This window comes from Pyricularia oryzae, chromosome 2 (genome assembly GCF_000002495.2).
Source record: "Pyricularia oryzae 70-15 chromosome 2, whole genome shotgun sequence".
In the NCBI taxonomy this organism is placed as follows: domain Eukaryota; kingdom Fungi; phylum Ascomycota; class Sordariomycetes; order Magnaporthales; family Pyriculariaceae; genus Pyricularia; species Pyricularia oryzae.
The window spans coordinates 7,422,961-7,445,211 of NC_017850.1; the positions used below are offsets into that span (position 1 = coordinate 7,422,961).

Below are 22,251 nucleotides of genomic sequence, written 5' to 3' on the forward strand. Positions count from 1 at the left end.
TACCACCCAACCGGTCCCCACGTCTTGTATCGGAGCGTGTTCCAAGAGGGCCGCCAAGAAAGCCAGACCGGTTAAACAAAGTGGCATTTTCTATCTGGTATGCTACCAGAACTAGTAACCAATCTGACTATCCTTTTTTAGCACAGCCCGACCTACGCGACAAATGTTAGGGTGGAAACACCTTTTTGGCTGCAGCTCTCCATGCCTAGACGCCAAGACTGCTTTTTGCACCGACCCTCGCGTCTTCCTTCTCTCTGGACCGTCTCTCTGGGTAGCATTGAGAGTTTCCCGAATTGGGGAAGTTTTGACAGCAAAGAATGCAGGGTCTTTTGTATTCCGGGTGCACGTGGCGTTCATCATGCGCCTTCGGGAGTTTGCTGATGCCCCGTCTGGAACGGTCTAGAACTCTAAACAGCTCTCAAAATGCGAATTGCATACCATACCGATATGCAATGCAGAGGTTCTCGGAGGTCTTGGAAGAGTCTTTGCAATGCTACTGTAAGACTAGTGATATTGGTGGCTCGGTTTAAGCTAATACGTGGTAAACATATCCTCGGTACAGGCGGCGCCGGAGCTCCCGGTAATAAAAGGATTTTTTTATTTGCTTCTTGGGGTTGACTTTTTGACAGCTGACTACCGGTTTGGGCACTAGACTAGTTCTAGTCTAATTCTCGCTGAACTGGTTGCAACCCCGCAAAGCACCAGTGCTAGTGGTAGCACACTCGACATGGTTGAGTCAGGGCTTTTAGCTCTCTGGTTGGGGGCTAAATGTGGAGAAACTGATACCGACGTTCCAGATCGTTTTGGCATCGGCATGCAACAAAAACAAAGATTAGAACATCAGACAGTTGGACAGACAAAAAGAAAAAAAAAGGGTCCTTTCGCTCCCACCTTACGGTCGCCAAAAGTCTTGGCGGGGTTTGCTGTCATCACCTGACCGGCATTCTCGATCCTTGGCCGGCACAAGTTCGACCCTCCTTTGCCTCCGATCTCGGAAGTAATTGTTCACTATCACACCACTTCACCCGGGCGGTTTTATGACCGTACAGCCGGGGCGGACGAGCCCCAAAAATGGTCATGGTGATATCAATGATAGCTGCCGATCTACATACTACTTATCATCGAGTCCGGACGGTATGCAACGTCGGCTTGGGATATCGAGATTGGTACCCAAACAAGCCGGAAAGCCCAACCAAACCGTTTTCCGGGCAGTGAAAGGGAAGGCAAGAAAAGAAAAGAAAAACAGGTGTTTCGGGAATAACAAATCAAGGAAGCGAACCGGAAGCGAACGGAAGCGAATCGCTATTCATCCCGTGTTTGCATTGCCCCTTTTTGCAAGCCACCAACCACGCGCGCAATAAACCACACACACAATAAACCCCACACGCAGTCCTCCCTGGCCATCACACCCCCAGAGACGAAAAGAAGAGAAAAGAAGCCACAGCAGCAGTAAGCCTGCCTGGTAAGACCAGTCCAGCCCAGCCCAGCCCAGCCAGTACCCAGCTTCGGAGAGGCGACCAATCCCAAAAATGCCCGCAGCAGGCGACCACACCCACCAGCAGCAGCAGCAGCAGCAGCAGCAGCAGCAGCAGCCCTCGTACCTGATCGTGGGCGCCGGCGTCTTTGGCGTGTCGACGGCGTACCACCTGATCCGCGCGCACCCGGGGGCCAGCGTGACGCTGGTGGACCGGGACGCGGCCGACGCCGAGTCGCGCGTGGCGGCGTCTTGGGACTGGAACAAGGTGGTGCGGGCCGACTACGACGACCTGGCCTACTGCCGGCTGGCGCTCGAGGCCCAGGACGTGTTCGAGTCGGACCCGCTGTGGAAGCCCTACTTCCACAAGACGGGCGTCTACTGGATCTGCCGCAGCGACTACGCCAAGGAGGTCATGGCGCACCACCGCGCCGCCGGCCGCGGCGACGACATCGTGGCCGTCCCCATCGACGAGGCCAAGAAGCTGTACGGCGGCATCTTCAAGGACGCCGACTACAGCGGCGCCAAGGAGGTGCTGGTCAACCGCGCGAGCGGCTGGGCCGCCGCCGGCGACTGCCTGCGGGCCGTGACGCGGCGCGCCGTGGAGCTGGGCGTCAGGTACGTGGTGGCCGAGACGGCGGTGCTGGAGCTGGACGGCCGCGGCGGCTGCAGGGGCGTGAGGACCACGGACGGGAGGACCCTCACGGCCGACCGCACCATCCTGTGCACGGGCGCCTACACCCCCAAGCTGCTGGAGCTGAGCGCGGCGGCCACGGGCGTCGATGCCCTGCGGTCCGGCGATAGGATCCTGGCCGCCGGCATCACGACCGGCATGGCGGAGCTGGACGAGGAGCAGTACAAAACCTACGCGGATATGCCGGTGGGGTTCCAGGGATATGTGGGATATGGTAGGATGACGACTGTTCTATTTATCGTCTTGCTTTTTTTTTTTTTTTTTTTGTTTTTGGTATTGTTTTTCTAGGTCTTGGCTGACAAAAAGCGGACGCAAAACTCCAGGTAAACCATTCATCGGCACTCTCCCACCAACAAAAGACAGGGAGCTCAAATGGTGGGGATCCAAGATCTTCACCAACATGACAGAGGTGCTGCCAGGGAGACACATATCGGCGCCTCCGCCGGCCAGCGACTATGCGCAATGGAACGTGTCGCGCAGGCAAAAGGCCGACATTGTGGAGCAAAAGGATCTGTGGTACGGCGAAAAGAGCAAAAACTGGAAGATGACCAAGCACAGGATTTGCTGGTGAGTTTTTTTTTTTTATAACTTTATTTTTGTTTTCGTTTTTTATTTTTGTCTTTTTCGTTCTTCCAAATTATTCGCCAATCTCGTGCTTTGTTTAGCTTTTTCATTAGCTGATATCGGACGAACTTATTTCGACAGGGATGCCTTCACGACGAGCTCCGACTTTATCATCTCGCCTCACCCGGCAGCCAAGGGTCTGTACGTGGCCACGTGCGGCTCGTTCCACGGCTTCAAGTTCTTCCCGGTGCTGGGCAAGTGCGTGATGCAGATGCTCAACGGGGAATTGACGCCCGAGCTGAAGCAGAGGTGGGCCTGGGATCGGGAGCGGCCGGACTACTTGAAAAACCCCGAGTATCCAAATTCGGATATGAGGGATTTGGTGGATGTGGTAGCGAAGCTATAGACTTTTTTTCTTTCTTTCCTCTTCGGAGAGGGGACGTTTTTTTTTGTTATGAATCTCTTTTGTTTATGAAAGTATGTTTTTTTTTGTCCATGGTTACGGCGAAAGCGGGGATGATTGACGCAGCGAAAGGGGAGAAACAAATGAATGCATGCTGATATGACCCAAAAATGAGTTAATGCATCCGTGTTAAGATCAATGGAGCGAAGCAAAACTCTGGAGCAGGCATCGCGCCGGCCGGCAAACCTGGTTTAGGGGCTCCCCGATCGAGATTTAGCGCATCCAATCCTCCGCCAATTCACAATCATCCTCCACTTTTGCTTATCTTGGAAATCCTTGGCTGACAAGAGGAGGCCAAGGTTGACCTGCAGATAGTAGATTCTAGTCCGGACGAAGCCTCTTTTTTTTTCCTCCATCTTCTCCTCTTTCGTCCACAGCAACTCTACCAAGCTGCCTGCTTTTTTTCTTCTTTGGGGCGCCATCTACCGCATGCGCAGTTCCTCGTGCAGCTCATGGTCACAATAATAACTGCAGAGAAGAACAAGAAAAACAGGGGTCTTCTGCTTGGTCCCGTGCATCATCGATGACAGCTAGACCTTGTCAGGCTTTGTTAAATGCGCTGTCCCCTCCCCTTGATCTAGTTACCTAAACAATTGGCCGCCCCTCCCCTCCCTCCGCATCGGACGCCGCGTTGCACAAAGTAAGAAGAAAAAACGTGCGGGGTCTGGCGCCAAGCCGTGGCTTATTTTGTTTCGGCTTTCGGCTGCTTGTCCAAGGGTTACAAAGATATCGATACATCGAATCGACAACTTGGAATTCACCGTTGCACCATCATCGAAAGTTTGCCGTCGGTTTTGAAGTTTATCGTTTTATCCGTGCTTCATTTTTCTTGTTTTTCTCTTCTAATTGAATCCTGGGTTTTTGTTTTGCTTTTTAATTTCTTTTAATTAATCCAAAATCCGCACGCCCTCAACCAGACTTTCTCTTTTGCTTGTCGGATTGACATGCCGCCTCCCGAGCCAGAACCGTCCAATATTTCAGCGGCCGGTTCAAGAGGGAGAAGACGTTTGCACCATGCCTGTCTCAACTGCAGGTCGGTTTTGCCAATGGGATTTTGTTTTCTTGGCCTACTCAATTCTCCGCTCCACACTGGGATCTTAGAACTAGATTGCAACATGACACTGATGCCTACCTTTACTCTCCCACCAGGCGGAAGAAAACACGATGTCCCGGTGAAAAGCCAGCATGTTCCAGCTGTGTACGTTTGTCGCAGTCTTGTACATACCCGGTTTTGAGAAACTCCCAGAGTGGGAGATCAGTAAGTTGCAAAGGATTTAAAAAAACAAAATCCAAACAAACAATAAAAACACACCCACGATCCACTTCCGGCCCTTGCCCAGCTTTTTCCAGTATAGCAAAAACAGATCTAACAATCCCCTTCAACTAGGACGAGAGGTTACAAAACCTGGAGGACAAGCTGGATCTCCTACTCAGTGGGGCGAGCCTGTAATACGATCCCAGTCACCAACTGCCTGCGCACGCAATAGGAATGTGCTCTTTGGAGACCATCTGACGAGGTTGTTAGACCGAGCAGCCACCACCCAGCGCGTCCCCCTAGTCATCAAGAGCAGCAACAGCAGCAGCAACAACAACAACAGCAGCAGCAGCAGCGACAGCAACGGGAGGATTCTTTGAGTAATCCGTCAGAGAGGTCATACTCGGCCACACCACCGGCACGAAGTAGCAGACCAAAGGGTAATGAAGGTCAGGCCAGGAGACGAAGTACGGCCGACAATGGCAGCGCCGCCGGATCATCGGTTGGGTTCCATCCCGAAGATGTCGCCACCGCCATGGAGCTCTACTTCAAGTACTGCCACCGCCAGCCCATTTGGTGCTTTGAGCGGGACGAGATTGGAGACTTTGATACGTTGCCCGAAGAGCTAACCAGCAGCATCATGGCACTGACGGCTCGCTTCTCTCGACGGCGGGTCAACACGCAGCTCTACAGCAGCAATGCCAAGACGCTCATAATGTTGCGCATAGCCAACGGCACGGTGGACCTTTTTACCATAGAGAGCCTGTGCATTCTTGCCTATGCGGCCTTCATCGGTAAGTAATTCACTGTTTGGCCTGGGGACAAAAGGTCAGCTGACCCCGTGTTTTGCATTCTCGTGATGCCCTACAGATGGCAACATCCACCTGGGTCAATTCCATCTCGGACTGTCCCTCCAGCTATGCCGCTCCGCCATGATAGACATGGAACCCCTGTACTTGCCAGAAGACAATTGCACCGACCGGAAAAGACGTTTGTTTTGGAGCCTGCAGCTGCTGGAGCAGTCGTACGGTAGGCAGGACGCCCAGCTGAGCAACCCCAACGACAAACTCCGCGAGTCGGAGCAGAACCACGGATCCACGGCATCGTCGGCAGTGGCAGCAACCCTGGACCGCGCCCCATCCCTCCCCAAAGACGAGCTCGGCACGTCCAACCCGAGCGAGCCTGGGATTTGGAACACCAGCCTGTGCCTGGGCTGGGTGTGGAGCCAGGTGCGACGGTACGTGGCAGACTGCGCGCGCGACGGGGTGGTCAAGGAGCCGTGGCGGCACGACTCGCCCTACGCCAAGGTGCTGTCCGACTTTATGGAGACGGAGAACCGCATCCCCATGTGCCACCGCTACGATTCGGTGCGCTTCTTTGAGCGCGACGAGGACGAGATCAAGCAGAACCGCGACTACTGGGCCTGCTGGCTCAAGGAGCAGATGGTCTACCACGCCATCGTCACCGTGCTCAACCACCCCTTTCTGTATATCGTCGGTGCCCAGCACAATCCGAACCTGGGCATACCGAATACCTTTTGGAGGAGGTCCAGCGAGCAGGCCCTCCTGCACGCCACGTGGCTCGTCAGGATGATTGACATGGTCGTCGACAAGCAGATTGCCTTGGTGGTAGGGGAAACCCACTCCCTGCGACCCGACCTGTCCTTGGATGCGAACTAGACCTGCTGACATGCTCGACAGGAGCCTATAATTGGTCACATAGCTGCAATAGCCGCGACGGTGCATCTGTACTACAGCTGCGCGGCCGCGGCCAAACTGAAGCACAAGTCCAACACCGACTTTGCCAAGTGCCGCAAGTTCCTCAAGAGCTTCATCCCCTACTCTGCTGCCTGTGGCGCGCTGGTGAGTTTTGATGAATTCCCCCCCCCCCCCCCCCCCCCCACTGCCAACCCCATCGCAAACACCAGACGCTGACCGAAAGCCTGCTTTTCCGTATCAGGACCGCAACCTCGACAAGATGGCCCTCATCGCGGCGGGCGCCGAGGCCGAGAGCATCGACGCCGACGACTGGATGCCCTCCAAGATGTACCTGAGCGTGCCGCTCATGTGGGAGATACTGCAGTTCTCGTCCTCGGCGTCGCAGTTTGGCGCCGATCAGGGAGGCGGCGGCGGTCTGCTCGACGCCTCCCTGGCCCCCGTCGTCCCGCCCCTCGACATGTCCGAGTCGTCGACGCTCGAGATCATCGTGGCCACGTCGCCCGAGATCACCATCAACATCGCCGACGGCGGGCAGGAGGCCCCGACCCGGCCGCAGCCCGTCATGCACCGTGGAGGCGGCGGGGTCGTCGGGGCTGCGGGAGGGGCAAGTGCTGGTGGCGGCGCTGTCGTTGCTGCCAACGCCGGGACTCACAATCCTCATCACCACCATCACCACCACCACCAGAACAACAACAGCAGCAACCCCGCCGCCGGTCACAGCATCATGGACCAGCAGCAGCAGGCAGACAGCCTGACCTTTTACACGACGCCGTGGCTGTATGCCGACCCGGCGCTGCTGGTGGGGATCGGGGATCTGAACCTGCCGCAGGAGGAGACTGGCAACGCGTGGTGGGAGGGTGAGAATCTGAATAATATCATGTTTAATTGAGTGGCGTCGGGCTGGTGGAGAGGGTTAATGGGTGGTGTTTGGGGGCGTATCTGTATTATCCATCAAAGCGAAAATTGTCTACAGGTTAAAATATTGTGCAGAATATTCCTTGATACATTCATTGGTTGGCTGTGATGGCGATTTGGAAGCCATCAACCTCGTGAAGCGTGTATTGGTGACTTTCTTTGCTCAATTCTTGGCAGCAAATTTTACGTGAGGTTAGATTGTCTATTACAAAAAGTTCGATGGTGATTGCTACTCGCGGATATAGGCTCTTTGTTTCTTTGCCAGCCATTGGTGTTTAGCAAACGCATTGAGCTTTTGCCGTCTTTTATTTCGACAAAGAGCTACTTACGGACTATCCACGTTCAACAGAGAAGGAAAAGAAAACCAATTCAAACTAGGTATTGTTGCTATTTTTCTGTCTTTCCTTTGCTACTAGTTTCAGTGTCGTCGCTATTTGCAAAGTTGCACACGGGCAAAGTCGTCCATAATAGGAAACAACTTGGTATCAAGACTTGTTGCTATTCTTGACACTGGCCTGCTTGTTCCTCCGAGTAGATGGTGCATATCTATCCTCCTGAACCTGCGGGATATGAATGCATGCACGAAAGTCACGCCACAAAAAATTGCAGCAATCATCATGTACAACTGCACTCGCCTGTGAACGTCGCACGCAGATCAGGAGGCATATTTATCACAGCCCGACACGTCAGGATGCGACCCCACATTGTGAAAGCAACTTTTGACGATGTTTCAATAGCTGTTTCAATTCTCAAGAAGGACAACAAGGTGGTTTCGAAAAAAAACGTCGGGGATACGGCATTGTTATAATTAGCAATGTTCCGCCATTATAAAGTACTTGTTTCGCCGACTTGCTTCCCAGTTTGCGGACCTCTTCAAGCCCATCTTCCTCACTAAAACAGTTTACAAGTTATTATCCATACCTTCTTCGACAAACACCGTGCCCGTCCATCTTAAAACGACCATGAAGTTCTCCATATTAGCTTTTGTAACTATAACTACCAATGCCTTTTTAGCTGCTGCTGCTGGTGGGATATGCGACGGTCTCAGGGACGAATGCACACAGTCTTGCACTGGCAAGAAAATAGTAAGTAAACATGAAACCAGATTTCCTTTTTTTTCTTCACGTACATTTCTTTGCCTTTTCATGTTTCGCCCGAACCATAACTTGGGCTGTTCATGGTCTCCTACTATCATCATAGTTTGACATGCGATAGTGATGTTGGGGTGTTATTAATCGGATTCGGAACAGACAAAAAATGAGTGCACGTCGAATTAGACCGGGGCGTGGGTCACATGCCAGTGTTGAGCACAGACACCGAGGGGAGAATGGGAAAGGCAGGTTGAACCGGGAAGGGGTGCACAGCAGAAGCGGTTCCGGAAACGGTGTAATTGTTTTGAGATGCGTCAGCTGGCCGTTCAAAAGGCTTTGGTCAAGGCGAGACTTGCCGGTCGCAATCAGCAGGACAAGATGGCAACGATGAGCGCGGGCTTGGAGCCGGGGTCCTGGCCGGCAAATAGCCTGGCCGGCAAATAGGGCGATGCAATAAAGACGGGAACCGATGTGCAATTCATGATTAGTGCATTGTCACTCCTTCCACTCCCTTGAATATTGAGTTCGCATCGTAGACTGAGCTTCCCGAGTCGGTTCGTTTATAATCTGACATGTTCTTCTCTGTGCTTCAACCATGGTCCATAGAGGGTATCGGCGTCTCGCTGGGAGTCGCTGCGGCGAGCGGAGGCGTCGCCATCTTGTCGCCCGACCAATTGTCAGCACGCCCGCGCTGAACAGTAACCCTGACTCTAGCATGCCTCTTGGTATTCTCAATTTGCTGCTACTTGATCACGCCTGCTGAAATGTTTGCTGCATTCGGGATTCGTGAAACTCCACCCCAACAGGGCTTCTCTCCCTTTCTTGAGCACGGCGGTCCATTGGGGCCGATGACGCATAGAATAGGCCCATGAAGATACAAGCAGGAGAGGTGGCAGTTTCCTCGGCTGATGATGCAAGATCAAGCTCTTACGGTAAAAGCCAGACGAGGGATTAGGATCCAACGATAATGCTCCGAGAAGTAAGTAGGGTTTCAATCTTGCATAAGTCTGTTGTCATAATACATTCAAACTTTTCTAATTCTCAAATTCCAACAGATTTGAGCAGACAAGTTTTATTCAAGTGGGTAGATAAGAAACAATAAAAACAGCCCAGAAATGTTGGTGGGTCAGGGTGCATGCTTTTCTCGTCGTCGGAGCCATTCAAAGACGACTTCAGTACAACGTTGAAGGGCCATTGAAGCTGCCTTTCTGATCCAGGTGATATTTCTCTGCTTCAGAGACCGTTCTACATGAAGGACAGTTGTCCTTGTTCGCTGAGCAGCTTGGGTCACCACCGTATCCAGGGGTCCACCATGGGGATGTTGTAACTTATAACTTATATCCCGGCTATGGTTACCGCTTGTATAGGGTAATTCTGCTCCCACCCACTGAATCATGTATTAGCCGGAAGAGCTAGGTGGTTGATACACAACTTCGCAAGGACAAACGCGCATGTTTTCTGAAAGGAAATAACTTGAGGTGCCCTTACATCATTAAGCCTTTATTCTCCGACTCCGTGGTATGTTTCCTCCTCCTCTCCCGGGACAGCTACACTTTGCTTTGAAGTCTCTCCCTCTGTCGGTGGGAATGCAACTGTTGACGGTCTATCCATATATATGTTAAAAATCTGATAAACCATGAAAACAACATACCAGAGAATCGAGCATGGCCGAGGATTGATGGAAAAGAGCATGACGTAATGTTCGTCCTCACTTACCGGTGGTAGAGGGGCACAAAAATTCACGCAAGCCTGTAATGGACTATCGCATATGTCGGCGGTTGCAATGAGAACGTTGGCAGACAACATAACGAAGAAGATGGAGAAAACTTTCATTTTGGCTCTGGTTCGTGAGGCAGCTGGTGCAACTCAGATTATATTGGGATGATGATCAGGTCTAGCAGATGTGTTCAAAAAGCAGGAAATGAAGCAGGTTTTATAAGATTAACTATTGGCCAGCCGTTATAAGATAGCTCAGGCACAAAATGTATCTACGACTCATGATTGCTGGTAACACGCTAAGCTTGAAGTTACCCTACCGAATAATAAGGTAATGAAGCATTGTCCCGCATGCGGTCAAGACTAGTCCGTGAAAGCCCGGACAAGTAAATTGCAATCCTCTGCCAGCGACGACAGTGGGCTGGGTTCCAGATTCTAGTTCTAAACAACAAAGTCCCGTCACATTAGTGACTTGAACTTGAACCTGTATTTTTTTTGTTCAAGTAATCCTCCCTGGCACAAGTGAGTTATCAATCTTTCCACCCGCGATAATGTATGGCCTTTGGGGCTGTAAAAGGTGAAGTGATATCTATCGCTTGACTGGCCTTGAGGCTTTTCTGCACCATCCTTGTAGAGGATAAGTCGGTCGCTGCCCGTTGAAACGTTCTAAATGCCACGTGTTTTAGAAAGCCAAGAGCTCAAGTCATGTCAGCCTTGAAAAGGTTACCAAAAAGGCAGCGCCAGTCGTCCCACGCGGGAATGTTGTTTTCGGATTGGGGATTATTGATCCGCTCCGATGCATGGACCATCATTCGCCGTTCAAAGGTCAGGCATGTTCTGGCACCGAAACTCATGATCCGGAGGGTGCACGACTCAAAAAAGCTTTTGGGCTGTAGGCACAAAGCTTGACGACTTTGACTTGAAGTTAGAATATGAATCTTTTTCGAGTTGCAGTTACCAACACGACTAGATCGTGATCCCCTGAGCAGGTAGAGGGCTTCAAGCAGCCTGCAGGCATGGGATTCGTCTATAAACAGGACTCGCACAGATTGACTTGATCTTTTATCAGTGTCATAAGCCCTTTGTCATAGGGATCAACCGCCCTAGCTTTCAATTGGCACTACTCTGCGTCCCCTTTTAAGCAGTAAAGCATAAATTTGGAAAAGAAGACCCAGATACACAACCGGAAACCACTAGTCTAGTGCAAAGCCAATCAAATTCACTACTCAAGCCGTGCAATTTATTACTCAAATCCATGTATTCATTACTTAACCGAGTCAAACAGCTCATGTTTGTTGTCCTTTTTAAACATTCTACACGGTGCGTCTCTCAACGATAAGGTTCTTCATAATTCTTCTGGTCACCATGTCCACCAATATCTTTTTTGCTGGCGAGACCGCACAAGATTCTGCGTCGTCGAGCCACTTGCAAATTGCACACAAATATGCAACGGCAGGGCGCTAAACGCTCTTCCAAGTTCTGAGCTACACGGCGCTATTGGCCTGCTCCTGATCTTTTTCGCCGTGTGAAGCAAAGCCGTTGGGCATTCTCGTCAGAGAGAGTGAATCTCTTGCTCTTTTGATGGCAGAGATTTTATTATTTTTTATCAACGGTATCATCGAAGCCTCCTACGACACTAGCCTCTGCTACCCAATGGTCGACAACTCGCCGGCCCGGAGCTATAGGAGGTGAGTTTCTTCCTGAACATCGTGTTGGTCTCGTATAACCGAAACGCCTCTAAATCTCTGCCGCTCATGTTGGAACCAATCCCCTACGCCTTTGCCTTGTTCAGCCTCGGAGCCGGTACAGCCCCGCGGCAGTGCCACTCGACCTTTTGCACGTTGCCCTCGAGGCTGTCGGTTATGAACAGCGTCTTGTGCTCCGGCCCGCCGAAGCAGCACTTGGTCAGGTTGACGCCGTCGGTCCCGCTGACGATCCTGGCCTTGGGCACGCCGCTGGCGTCCACCACGAACACGGACCCCAGGCTCGGGTGGCAGACGAAGAGGCTGCCCTCCTCGTCGACGGCGAGCCCGTCGGGCCCGGCGCTGCCAAAGGACTGGAAGAACACGCCCGCCTTTGTCGTGGTGCCGTTGTCGTGCAGCGGCAGCCGCCAGACCTGGTTGGACCGCGTCATGGCCACGAATAGGAACTTTTCGTCGACGGACAGCACGAGCCCGTTGGGGGACGCGCCGTTCTCGACGAGCGTGTCCAGACGTCCGTCCGAGGAGAGGCGGTATACCTTGCCCGTCTGGTCCGTCATGCCCGTCTGGCCCTGGTCGGTGAAGTAGAGGTTCCCCCTGGAGTCCAGGATGAGGTCGTTGGGGCCTTTGAACCGCTCCAGGTTGCGGCGGGTGAGGTGGGGTTTTACTTTGCCGTCCGCAGGGTCGAATGAAAGAATTCCCTGAGGGAAACCAAGGTCAGTTGTTGGATGGGTGCTCACTGGCCAAGCATCCAGCCAAGGTAGCCAGCCGTTGAAACACACCTGTTTATAATCTGCTATCAACAGCTTCCCATCTGCTGTACCGACCAATCCGTTGGGTTCACCGTCCCATTTGCAGCTGACGGTGACATTTTTGCTGCCGTCTATGCGCAGTATCCTCCCATAAGGAATGTCGACGACATAGAGATTACCGTCTGAGTCGTACACGGGACCTTCGAGAAAGATGTGTTGGAATTTACGGGCGAATCCACCCCTCCACTCTGAGTCCTGGCCGATGCACCTCTTGTCGTCTGGGATGCGGAGACACAACTCGGCTTTGATCACGGGGGGAACTGGGTAAAAATTCATGATTGGATGCTTGTCTGGATACTTTTTGCCTCGAGTATTAATACCTATGAAGTAGTCAACACTGGAATGAGACTTGGCGAGTGTTGCAGTCCAGATCTGGGAATCTGTGTGTAGTGCATTCGCTTACTACTCGGACAAAAGCTTGGCTTTGTAATCGTCGGATAGTTTTGCACGAGTAGGGGGTCAATGGTGCGTTGGACCTCTGCCGAGCTCGGGACTAGAACACCATTCGACAGACCCGCCCCCACCGCATCAGACCGCGTCGGAGATCTCGGGCGGGGTCCGACGGCTGAGTGCGGAAATACTCGTTTTTTTCCCAACCGAACAAAACATCACCCACCGCGTCGTCTTATACGAATTTGCTTAGTATAGTAGACCCCATCCGTTGCAACAAAAGGCCCACATGCAACCACCATTGCCCAGCACCCCGGCCAGGCCAAGCACAAGGTAACATAGTAGGTAGATAGGCGTCCAGGATGCCCGCCCAAGTCGGCAACAGCGGTACCAGCAACACCAACACCAACAGCAGCAACAACAGCCCCAGCAAATACGCCCTCCTGCCCGCCTGCCAGCGCTGCAAGCTGCGCAAGATCCGCTGCGACCGCCAGGCCCCCAAGTGTTCAGGCTGCACGAAATCCCAGGCCGCCTGCGTCGTGGTCGACCCCATCACGTCGGAGCGCTACCACAGATCCTTCATCCACGAGCTCGAGGAGAGGGAGCGGGAGCTGCAAGGGCGCATCTCTGCCGCCAGCGGGGCAGCCATAGTCACGCCCAGCTCCGAGACGGCAGCCGATGCCGAGAATCCTGCCAGGCCCGCCACCGGCAGCGATGTGGGGCGACGGCGGACCGGGACAGACGAGCAGCATACTCCGGGCGGCCAAGTTTCGGTCTCGGATTCCCCGACTGCGCATCGTGGGTTTGTAGGCGACGGGAGTGGTCTAAGGTAATTTTTTATTTGAGAATCACAAGACGATGATGGAGCGTTTAGTTCAAATGCTAAATGGCGTCTATTCTAGTTTCCTGCGCTTCATCTTTCAGGATCCAAGATGGCGCAGCTACGAACCGCAGATTATGCAGCTACTTGCCGAAAGGCCTCAAATACCGGAGCTTGCAATATCTAGTATTCCCCAGCCTCCTCGAGAGGAAGCCACGGCGCTGCTTGACAACTAGTATGTGCATTTTATTTCCACCCTCGGCACCACTTGGAATGAGTTGAATGCCAACATCCAAAAAAAGCTTTGCTCGCTTTCATATTCACCACAGTTTTCTTCTCCGCCAAGATGTCCAAGCCATCTTTGACCGGATATATAACGGCGCACAGCCACAGCCGCCTTCACCACAGGATTATTTCAGGCTGCTCATGGTATTCTCCATAAGTGCAGTCACGCGGTATCGAAAGGTAAGTCAGTAAAGTTTGAACCTTCTTTTGGCTTTCAACCCTCGCAAGCCAGGAAGCTGCAGACTAGAGGCAGTCGACTTTTGAGATATGCCGTTTCGCTGAATATGTAAATTTCAACACTTGAAATAGGGCAAAAGCTCGGAACATCCCTACGGATACTACCTCACCGCGCAGGAGTACATGAGCCAGATAACCCTGATCGGCAGCGTCGACGCCATACAAAACCTGCTACTAGTCTGCAGGTTTGGCCAGTACTACCACATTGGGACATCCCTCTGGGAGATCTCGCAGTTCTGCATGCGCCAGTGCGTGGAGCAGGACCTGCACAAACCTCCGAGGTCAAGGACGGATCCCCTGCAGGAGCAGCACCGACGGCGCATCTTTTGGGAATGCTACATCTCAGACCGCCACAGCTCGGGGATACTGGGGAGGCCATTCGCCATCGCCGAGGCCGACATCGCCGCCCATCTCCCCGTCGACGTCGGCGACGACGCCATCACCCGCGCGGCGCACGACGGCAAAACCAGCCTCTCCCAGCTGACGTCGCGCGAGCCCACCGCGGCGCCGACCGAAGTCTCCGTCTTCATCTTCTGCATCCGCCTGCGCCGCATCAGCTCCAAGATCCACTCTGCATTCTACAGCGGCCGCGGCGTGAGCCCCGTCGACGGCAGCGACTGCTGCACCACCACGACCACCGGCACCGCGACCGCCGCCAGCATCACCACGTCCGGCCACGTCTACGTCCAGCTGCACCGGTTCCTGGACGAGCTGGCCGCGTGGCGCCGCGACGCGCCCACCTTTTCGTCGCCGCGGTCGCTGTACGAACGCAGCGAGTGGTACGACTTTTTGCTCGAGAAGGACCGGCTGCTCCTGGTGCGCGGCGCCATCCACCGCGCGCCGCGCCGCTCCCACGACCGGCCCCCCGAGGACCTGCTGGCCATGTGCCACGGGTGCGCGGCGCGCGTCGTGGAGCTGTACGACGGCATGCTGCGCGGCGGGCACATCACCTGGACGAGGGGCTACTTCCAGGTCATCTTCGCCGCGGGCCTGTCCGTCATCTACTGCGTGTCGCTGGGCCTGCACCGGAGGGCCGGCGTGGGCGTCGAGGTGCTCGAGACGACGAGGCGCGCGCTGGGCCTGTGCAGCGACATATTGATGGCGTTCAAGAGGGAGATGCCCGACGCCGGGAGGTTTGCCGTCGTCTTTGGTATACTCAAGGACCATCTGCTGCGGGACCACGGGAGCTCGCTGCCTACTGTCGCCTCGACGGGGGCTGCAGCCGGCGCACAGGTGGTTGGTGGTGGTGGTGGTGGTGGTGGTGGCTCCTTGGAACAAGACGGCGCCCACCCCGAGAGTCTGGCGACCGTCGTGGCGACGACCTCGAGCGACGCTGCGGCAGCCGACGGGGGAACCTCGAGTGCATCGCACGTGCTTCCGCCGGCCGACGTGGCCATGATGGACTGGCAGCACCAGCGGCACCACCCGGAGGATGAAGACCCGTACGCAGCGCAGCAGGCTGGCCAGCAAAGCCTGTTCGACCCGGCGGTTGGCGAGGCGATGGCCTTTTGCGACGGGGCTTCCTTTGGCACCATCGACCCCGTCCAAGGGACGTGGCCCGTCCTCACCGACGAGGTCATGGAGCAGCTCGAGGCCGGCTTGGACGAGTTTGCATGGGGATGCAGTGGTATCGATGGCTTTTACTAGGAAGACAAGGAGTGGCGTTGCCTTGTCTGGCTTTTTTTGTTTGGATTTTTGCTGGCGGCCAACTTTATGGGACTTTATTTTCTGGTCGCTCGAGCGTCTCCGCCATTTGGCATTGGCTGAAATGTGTGAAATTGCAGCTGATAAATATTAGTAAATCCAGCACAGGTCATGGTTGGGCAATTCCGTATCCTTGACTTTTTGTTACCGGTACCAAGGGGAGACAACTATTTAATCATTAGTCAATTCCATTTTGCTGTCGGAGTTATGTAAACTTCTATAATATGGGGGAATCACCAAGGGGAATATAAAAACATATGCAAATAAAAAAAGAATTAAGCTTTCCAACGCTTGAAATGGGGACCGCGAACAACCTCTTCTTTTTTTTTTCAAGATCTCCTTGTTGCTTCTGGTTGAGTCCCGAGTTGCCGACTGCCACGGACGATACGATTTCCGGCCGCCGCCGCCCACTGCGCCTCCCTCGTCCCATCCGACTGCAACTCCTCCTCGATGCCCATCATCTCAATCGCATCCTCGTTGGCGGTGGTGGTAGGCCTGGCTCGCGTACCCAAAGACATGTCCGTCGCCGTCTGGAGCCGACTCCCGCGGAGGAACTTGAGCCGTTGAAAGTATGCCGAGGGGGAGCTGCCTTCCGACTCGGCATGCGCGGATTGTTCGTTGGTCTTGGCAAAGACTATGTTGATGGCCGGTAGGCAGGCGCATATGAGGCCGATGCCGACTTCTGCGGTGCTGTGGGTTTGGGGACGGGTTGCCGTTAGTTTACTGCGCACGCGATGCACACTAGACAGGGGAGTAGAATGTGTATGTGTATGTGCGTGTGTGTGTGTGTGTGTGTGTGTGATACAGGGAGACGAAAACGGAGCACAAACCCCAGCAGATTGAACCGCACAAAATCCACCGTCTGATCCTCCGACTCTTGTATCGACGTAAACACAATCACCAGCCTCACAATGCTCGCAGCTGTGGCCACTCCCCCCAGCCCCAACATGCTCCACACCTTGAGCCGTCGCTGCCACGGCATCCGGAGGCTCACGGTGGCCGGGATGGGAATGATAAGCACGGCCGTGTCGGTGATGGCGCTTATGATGGTGTCGGCGACGAACATGGCCCGCTGGTTCAGGCACACTGGGGCGGGCGCGCCCGGCTCCATGCTCGCGAGGGGCGTCCAGAAGCCACTGATCGGTCTGCACACGTTCATTTTGAGGAACAGCATCGGGGCGTAGTAAAAGGCCATGGCGCCGACGAGGAGGAAGGTTATAATGCGCGTCTTGCGAAAGGAGTTGAAGACACGCGCTATGACGAGCAGGAGGGCGACCTTGGTGAAGTAGGCGTTGAGGCCGTAGACGAGGGTGTCGGCGTAGAGGGCCTGTCGAGGTTTGTGCATGGGTCGAGTGAGCAGGTGCTCTGGGCAGTGGCGACGAGAAACGGTACAAGGGAGACATACCTTGAGGAAGCCCTCGTACTTTTCGACGCTAAGCTCATACACATGGTAGCCACCCCCGAATTTGTACACTCGGAACAGATGTTAGCTTGACTTGGCATGCAAAAGGGTCAAGGCGGAAGTAACACTCACTCAAGATTGCTGTGACACTGTATGCAGTCGAAAGCACCTAGTGTCGTCATCACGTCAGATGCTTTGTCGAAATCCCAAGTGCCGATAATAGAATACAAAAAAAAAATCAACGAATAGTATGCATACCCAAGCTAAAACACAAACATCTACCGTGTCGCATGTATACAGGTCAGCAAGTCTCCACAGCCACAGCGGCAAACATGACGACATTTACAACGACCTAAACGTACAATCTTCAACCAGGAACGGTGGCGATATGTAGGCCTTGACCAAGACCCGCATGGCGACAAACGGCGTGACGAGCGCCATGCTCGCAATCTGGGTCACAAAGTTGATGGTGTAGAGCACATCTTCGGGCTGTGCAAAGTTTGGCGTTACTCCCGGGGGTGGAGGCGCCGCCGCTGTGATGTTGTCCCGTCTCTGCATCAATGGTCGACTTCCTCTCTTTTTTTTTGGCTTCTCTTTTAAAGGTGGGGGCGGAAAGCTATATAACAAGATCGACCAAGGCCGCATCAAATTAATTCAGCTTTTGGGCAGCTGTTGGGACTTCCATTGGCTGCATGCATAATTGGATAGATGGAATTGACGTGAGTACGTACGGGAGAGGAGGGAAGGAATTGTTTTCCCCCCTTCTCTCGTTCTTCTAGAAAAAATCTTGGCCGTCCGGTTATGTATCTAGCCCAATGCTATACATATGCGTGCAGGGAATTGGTGGGCTCGTAAGGGCCCCCCCTTAACGGGACGATCACAGGACCCAGATCCCAGGGAGCTCAATGCTCAATTTTTTTTTCTGGGGCGCCCTATCCGTGAGCTCGGTTGAGGTTGCTACTACTGATAAGCATAGGCTTTGTTGGACGTAGCACTTGGGGGACGCAAGAAGAAGGAATTGCGGGGATCGAAACTAGAACCAGCGTCGAGGTGCAGATGTGATTGTCGTCTGAAGAAATAAGCTTTTGGAAAGTCGCGATAGGATTCGGCAGCAAGACATCTCAGGCCACCTTGAAACTTTGTTTTAATTGATCATTTGCTACCATACGTCAGAAAGGACGTCCACGACTAATGTAGTCCGTTTACATAACCAATAGCATGTCATGGATATGCTTGCCAGCGAGCGAGCCAAGGGCCGTCACATCGAGACGTTTGAAGCAGGGACCTGCGTTGACATGGCGCCTAAGTTGCGCCTTCCGACTTTTGTAGCTTCCCAATACCAGTTGCATAAACAGGTACTTCTTTTTATTGTCTTTGCTTCAAGGTGGGAACTTGAAGTGGAAAACAGTTCGGCCTAATGACTTGCTCGCGGTTACAGCCGGGCCCGAAAATGGGAGAGAGAATACGGGGAAGGAAAATGTAGACTATTACTGGTAGTTCTGGGTACACCGGGATGTCAGTAACGACAAAAAAAGACAAGGCAAAAAATGGCCGAGATTCAGGGTCTTTTGTTATCGTACACAGTTGCTTTTATTCGGAGTCAGCTTTCAGCCAAAACATGGGCAGCGTTACGGCGTTCCCGCCTGTCTCGACACTGGAACGATAATTCAGCACCAAGGGCTTCTGAACAACTGGAAAGAAAATTCGGGGTTTTTTTGTTCTTTTTCTTTTTTTTTTTTTTCTTCTGTCGTTTCCTGTCACTGCTGGGTCACATTCCAGAACGCTGATCATACATTTGTACTGCAAGCAAGCTCACTTATGGGGTCCAGACCGATCCAACAAGATAAGCTTACGATTCGAATTGCCGCAGCCGATTTACTCCGCCGTGCTCCCTTCAGAGGGTGCCATTCGCAGACTTTTCCGAGTGCCCAATCAAGCGGAACCCTCGTCGTAGTAACACCGTCATGTACCAAGCTAAACCTTCTCATGCGCATACAAAAGCTGACTGCTAAAAATGCCTTTGCGACTCCACATTGTTGCCCAATTGATGTTTTTGACGGCCTCACCGACCTCACTTTCTCCGCTTGCGATCCGCTGCGTGCATTTGGTCTTATTTTAGGTCAAGCTAAGTGAACAACGGGGCATCGGTTGACGGAAGGTAACCCGAAGCTTGAGCAATTTGGAATGCCTGCTCAATTTCACGACACTAAACACATCTTCCAATCTCGTCGAGAAATCCACACGTTGCCAGAGAGCTTCTTCCATAGTCGGATCAATAACACAACTATTGTCATCCCCCAAACCTCTCCAAAATGTTCCACATCCGGTTCTCCAGCTTAGCCCCGTGCTCAGTGCTCTGCCCTCTGCTTGCCATCTCCCAAAAAGCAGTTTTCACATCCACCTCGCCGGTCCCAGAAACCTCCCTGTCGACCAGAGAATCGAAAGGCGCCCCAAAGTCCCTAGCGCAAAAAGGCCGACGCAGGGTACCTCAGGTTCCAGCCATCCATTGACTTTGCCGCCGACGGCTGCTACAACCGACCAGCGGTCGACAAGAATGGCAGCGTGAGCGCCGGGCTCCCATTCGCAGCCATGGGGCTGCCGAGACGCGGCGGACCTAGACAACAACAACGTCGGCGCATGGCGACTGCGACGTCAAGCCGGTCGCTGGCGTTCGCATGGATGGTACATTGCGAAACCCCCCCAAGGGGCCTTGGTTCCATGGTGCTTTGGTTTAATGGGAGCTCGCGGCCGACTTTGGCAGCGGTCACCTGGCTCTCGAGGGTGGGGACTTTACCCAGGACCTCATCGGCAGTTCGACACTATGGAAATGAAGGCGATGGAGCGCGGTCCGAAGAAGGACAACTTTGACTGCGCGCATGACGAGCAGCCGGCAAGTGGGCTGCAAGCAGAGTGGTAATCAGAGCAGCGGGAGCAGAGATGAGAGGGAGAGGTAGGTTGGACTTGTACAGGTACCCTTGTTGAATTTCTTTGCGCCCTCTTTAGAGTTTAAGTGCTCTGATACATATGGATACTAATCTAAGGATGGTTCATTGGGGGGGCTGGAACCTAATTTTCTTTTTCGGGTCATCAATTTGCCAATTCATATTGGTAGATTTTAGACGTCGACTAACGGCAAGGCATTATGCCTACCTAGGTATTTTGCCCTCGAGAACGTAGTGGGGTATACTACCTTTGTGCACTAATCGGTGTCGACTCCGATAGGAAGTCCCAGCCTGATCAAGAACAGTAGTGAACATCCCTTCTGTCGTAGATCGTATGGATCTGAATACTGTCAAAGTTTTTTGCTAGCGTACGGCTGTGCAAGGGTTTTGTCAGTTGATGCAACTTAACTTTGCATTGCAACTAGATTTTCAGCAGCCAAAGTCACATTTGACAAAACCTAACCGCTGCGACACAGGACCATATTAAACCTTTTTCTTTTTTTTTTTTTGCTTCCTTTTTTCATCAGCAATTATTAGTAGGTCAACGGAGTGGATCCATCTTCAAAATCAGGTTTGTTTGCTTGCTGGGCCTGATTGGTGCTGGACGGCGATGGAACAATCCAAATCTCCAAATGGCGAAGCTGACACCAAATCACGTGGATTCGTGGTCTTTGTTTCCTCGGCAGGAACTGGCACTAGCTTGCCGCGGTTGACCTTGCCTGACTACGTTGAGCAGCGCTGACCCTGCCTGGTCTGTCTGCCTCGATCCAGCCCTTTGGTTATGATAAGAGCTTCCCGGGTAGGGGTTATTGGTACCATGTGCATTGCACATCGGTCAACGATTGTGATGCTTTCAAGACGTGGCTGAAGAAAAGGCTGCTACTGAGACCATCTAAGTTTTCGGTATTTTATATGGATTTGCCTATGATTAAACACATTCCCCACCCCGACCATGGTATATGCGCGTGCTGACTCTCATAGGTTCCTAGGTAGGTAGCTTATGCATGTTTAGAATTGCGAGGGTGCGGAAATCGCCGTTCATGACTAACGCCAGACACCACCTTACAAATTAAGGCTAGACTTGGCATAAAGTCTTACGCAAACTACCCTTTGTGCGTATGGGCTGCTTTAAGCCCTAACGAAGGTGGTATAATTATAGCTCACAATAGTTGACTTGAAAGGGCTTTGCACACGATAAAATTAATCAAACACCAAAACGTTGTTCTTTCCGGCTGTTCCGGGAATTTTTAGTCTCCCTTTAATTTGAAATACTGCCAAACTTTTAGAGACTTCGTTTCTCTTTGTTCGTTGTCAATCCACCAAACCTAGCGTTGAAACCATACCTTGTGCGTTTTAGTTCTTACTAGAGACTACAGACTTTATATAGCCTAGCATACTGGGTGTCATTTCTCTGGCCGTCATTCATTCAAGCCTTTCATCTGGTAATTAAAACACAGCCTTCGCATGAATTGGCAAATTACTAACCCACACGCCAGTGCTAGCAAGTCCCTCCGAAATGCGCTTCGCAAACGCCTGGCTTGCCTTTGTTCCCGTTGCGACTCAAGCTCTCGGTGTCGCCGCCGAACTCTGCACCATTGACATTCTTTTCCGGGGCAGGAGAGTCACCTTCAGAAACATTCCATCCGGAAGCTTCCAGCAGACAGAGGTCCAAGGTAAACGTTGCATCATCTCCGTTGATGATTCGTGCCAGCCTACCCAGGTTGGGCTTGACCAAAATTATTGGTCGGTGAAGCTGAGGGAGGAAGCACTAGGACTTTGACAAAGCGTTTAGCTACAACGGCTTTGATTCCGCGTTTTGTCAAAGGCATAATACCTATTTATTTAGCATAATGCGGTTTCCTACTTAAACACGATTTTGCTACGCGCATGACATTTTTTTGCTTTAGTTACTGTCACGGCCAGGCATACATTGGAGAACCTCAGTGTATTAGGCGCTATCGACGAAAATTCTAAACTGAAGAGAAGAGAGAAATTACAATCGACGACGCGCTCAAGAGACGCGCTTAAATCCGGAGGTAGTGGATCCTTGTCCGATCCCTGGCTCGGTG

At 52.8% G+C, this 22,251-nt stretch overlaps 9 protein-coding genes across 9 annotated transcripts; 6 read left to right on the top strand and 3 right to left on the bottom strand.

The window, feature by feature from the left end:
• The first annotated feature begins 1,025 nt into the window (after positions 1-1,025).
• On the top strand, positions 1,026-3,443 carry MGG_10800 (sarcosine oxidase). The gene is made up of 3 exons (XM_003715566.1): positions 1,026-2,382; positions 2,492-2,735; positions 2,874-3,443. Exons 1-3 carry the CDS (start codon positions 1,530-1,532, stop codon positions 3,136-3,138), a joined length of 1,362 nt encoding a protein of 453 aa, XP_003715614.1. The 5' UTR covers positions 1,026-1,529; the 3' UTR covers positions 3,139-3,443.
• Positions 3,444-3,448: 5 nt separating this feature from the next.
• On the top strand, positions 3,449-7,166 carry MGG_12424 (C6 transcription factor). The gene is made up of 6 exons (XM_003715567.1): positions 3,449-4,228; positions 4,345-4,453; positions 4,583-5,244; positions 5,321-6,078; positions 6,151-6,312; positions 6,410-7,166. Exons 3-6 carry the CDS (start codon positions 4,986-4,988, stop codon positions 7,055-7,057), a joined length of 1,827 nt encoding a protein of 608 aa, XP_003715615.1. The 5' UTR covers positions 3,449-4,228; positions 4,345-4,453; positions 4,583-4,985; the 3' UTR covers positions 7,058-7,166.
• Positions 7,167-8,539: 1,373 nt separating this feature from the next.
• On the bottom strand, positions 8,540-8,832 carry MGG_15913 (uncharacterized protein; the record flags this gene model as incomplete). The annotated part of the gene is made up of 2 exons (XM_003715568.1): positions 8,540-8,685; positions 8,769-8,832. 2 exons carry the CDS (start codon positions 8,830-8,832, stop codon positions 8,540-8,542), a joined length of 210 nt encoding a protein of 69 aa, XP_003715616.1.
• A 2,703-nt stretch (positions 8,833-11,535) lies between these two features.
• On the bottom strand, positions 11,536-12,837 carry MGG_10801 (gluconolactonase). The gene is made up of 2 exons (XM_003715569.1): positions 12,373-12,837; positions 11,536-12,291 (listed from the first exon to the last, which is right to left on the bottom strand). Exons 1-2 carry the CDS (start codon positions 12,676-12,678, stop codon positions 11,662-11,664), a joined length of 936 nt encoding a protein of 311 aa, XP_003715617.1. The 5' UTR covers positions 12,679-12,837; the 3' UTR covers positions 11,536-11,661.
• A 194-nt stretch (positions 12,838-13,031) lies between these two features.
• MGG_15914 (uncharacterized protein) lies at positions 13,032-13,848 on the top strand (the record flags this gene model as incomplete). The annotated part of the gene is made up of 2 exons (XM_003715570.1): positions 13,032-13,621; positions 13,695-13,848. The coding sequence occupies exons 1-2, from the start codon at positions 13,155-13,157 to the stop codon at positions 13,846-13,848; spliced, it is 621 nt and encodes a 206-aa protein (XP_003715618.1). The 5' UTR covers positions 13,032-13,154.
• Positions 13,849-13,921: 73 nt separating this feature from the next.
• On the top strand, positions 13,922-15,781 carry MGG_15915 (uncharacterized protein; the record flags this gene model as incomplete). The annotated part of the gene is made up of 2 exons (XM_003715571.1): positions 13,922-14,077; positions 14,207-15,781. Exons 1-2 carry the CDS (start codon positions 14,039-14,041, stop codon positions 15,779-15,781), a joined length of 1,614 nt encoding a protein of 537 aa, XP_003715619.1. The 5' UTR covers positions 13,922-14,038.
• A 386-nt stretch (positions 15,782-16,167) lies between these two features.
• MGG_10803 (uncharacterized protein) lies at positions 16,168-17,798 on the bottom strand (the record flags this gene model as incomplete). The annotated part of the gene is made up of 6 exons (XM_003715572.1): positions 16,168-16,528; positions 16,669-17,165; positions 17,244-17,311; positions 17,373-17,409; positions 17,499-17,518; positions 17,603-17,798. 6 exons carry the CDS (start codon positions 17,796-17,798, stop codon positions 16,168-16,170), a joined length of 1,179 nt encoding a protein of 392 aa, XP_003715620.1.
• Positions 17,799-19,552: 1,754 nt separating this feature from the next.
• On the top strand, positions 19,553-20,108 carry MGG_10804 (uncharacterized protein; the record flags this gene model as incomplete). The annotated part of the gene is made up of 2 exons (XM_003715573.1): positions 19,553-19,648; positions 19,704-20,108. 2 exons carry the CDS (start codon positions 19,553-19,555, stop codon positions 20,106-20,108), a joined length of 501 nt encoding a protein of 166 aa, XP_003715621.1.
• Positions 20,109-21,186: 1,078 nt separating this feature from the next.
• On the top strand, positions 21,187-21,962 carry MGG_12426 (uncharacterized protein; the record flags this gene model as incomplete). Its single annotated transcript, XM_003715574.1, has 3 exons — positions 21,187-21,204; positions 21,570-21,624; positions 21,685-21,962. 3 exons carry the CDS (start codon positions 21,187-21,189, stop codon positions 21,960-21,962), a joined length of 351 nt encoding a protein of 116 aa, XP_003715622.1.
• Between the last annotated feature and the right edge of the window lie 289 nt (positions 21,963-22,251).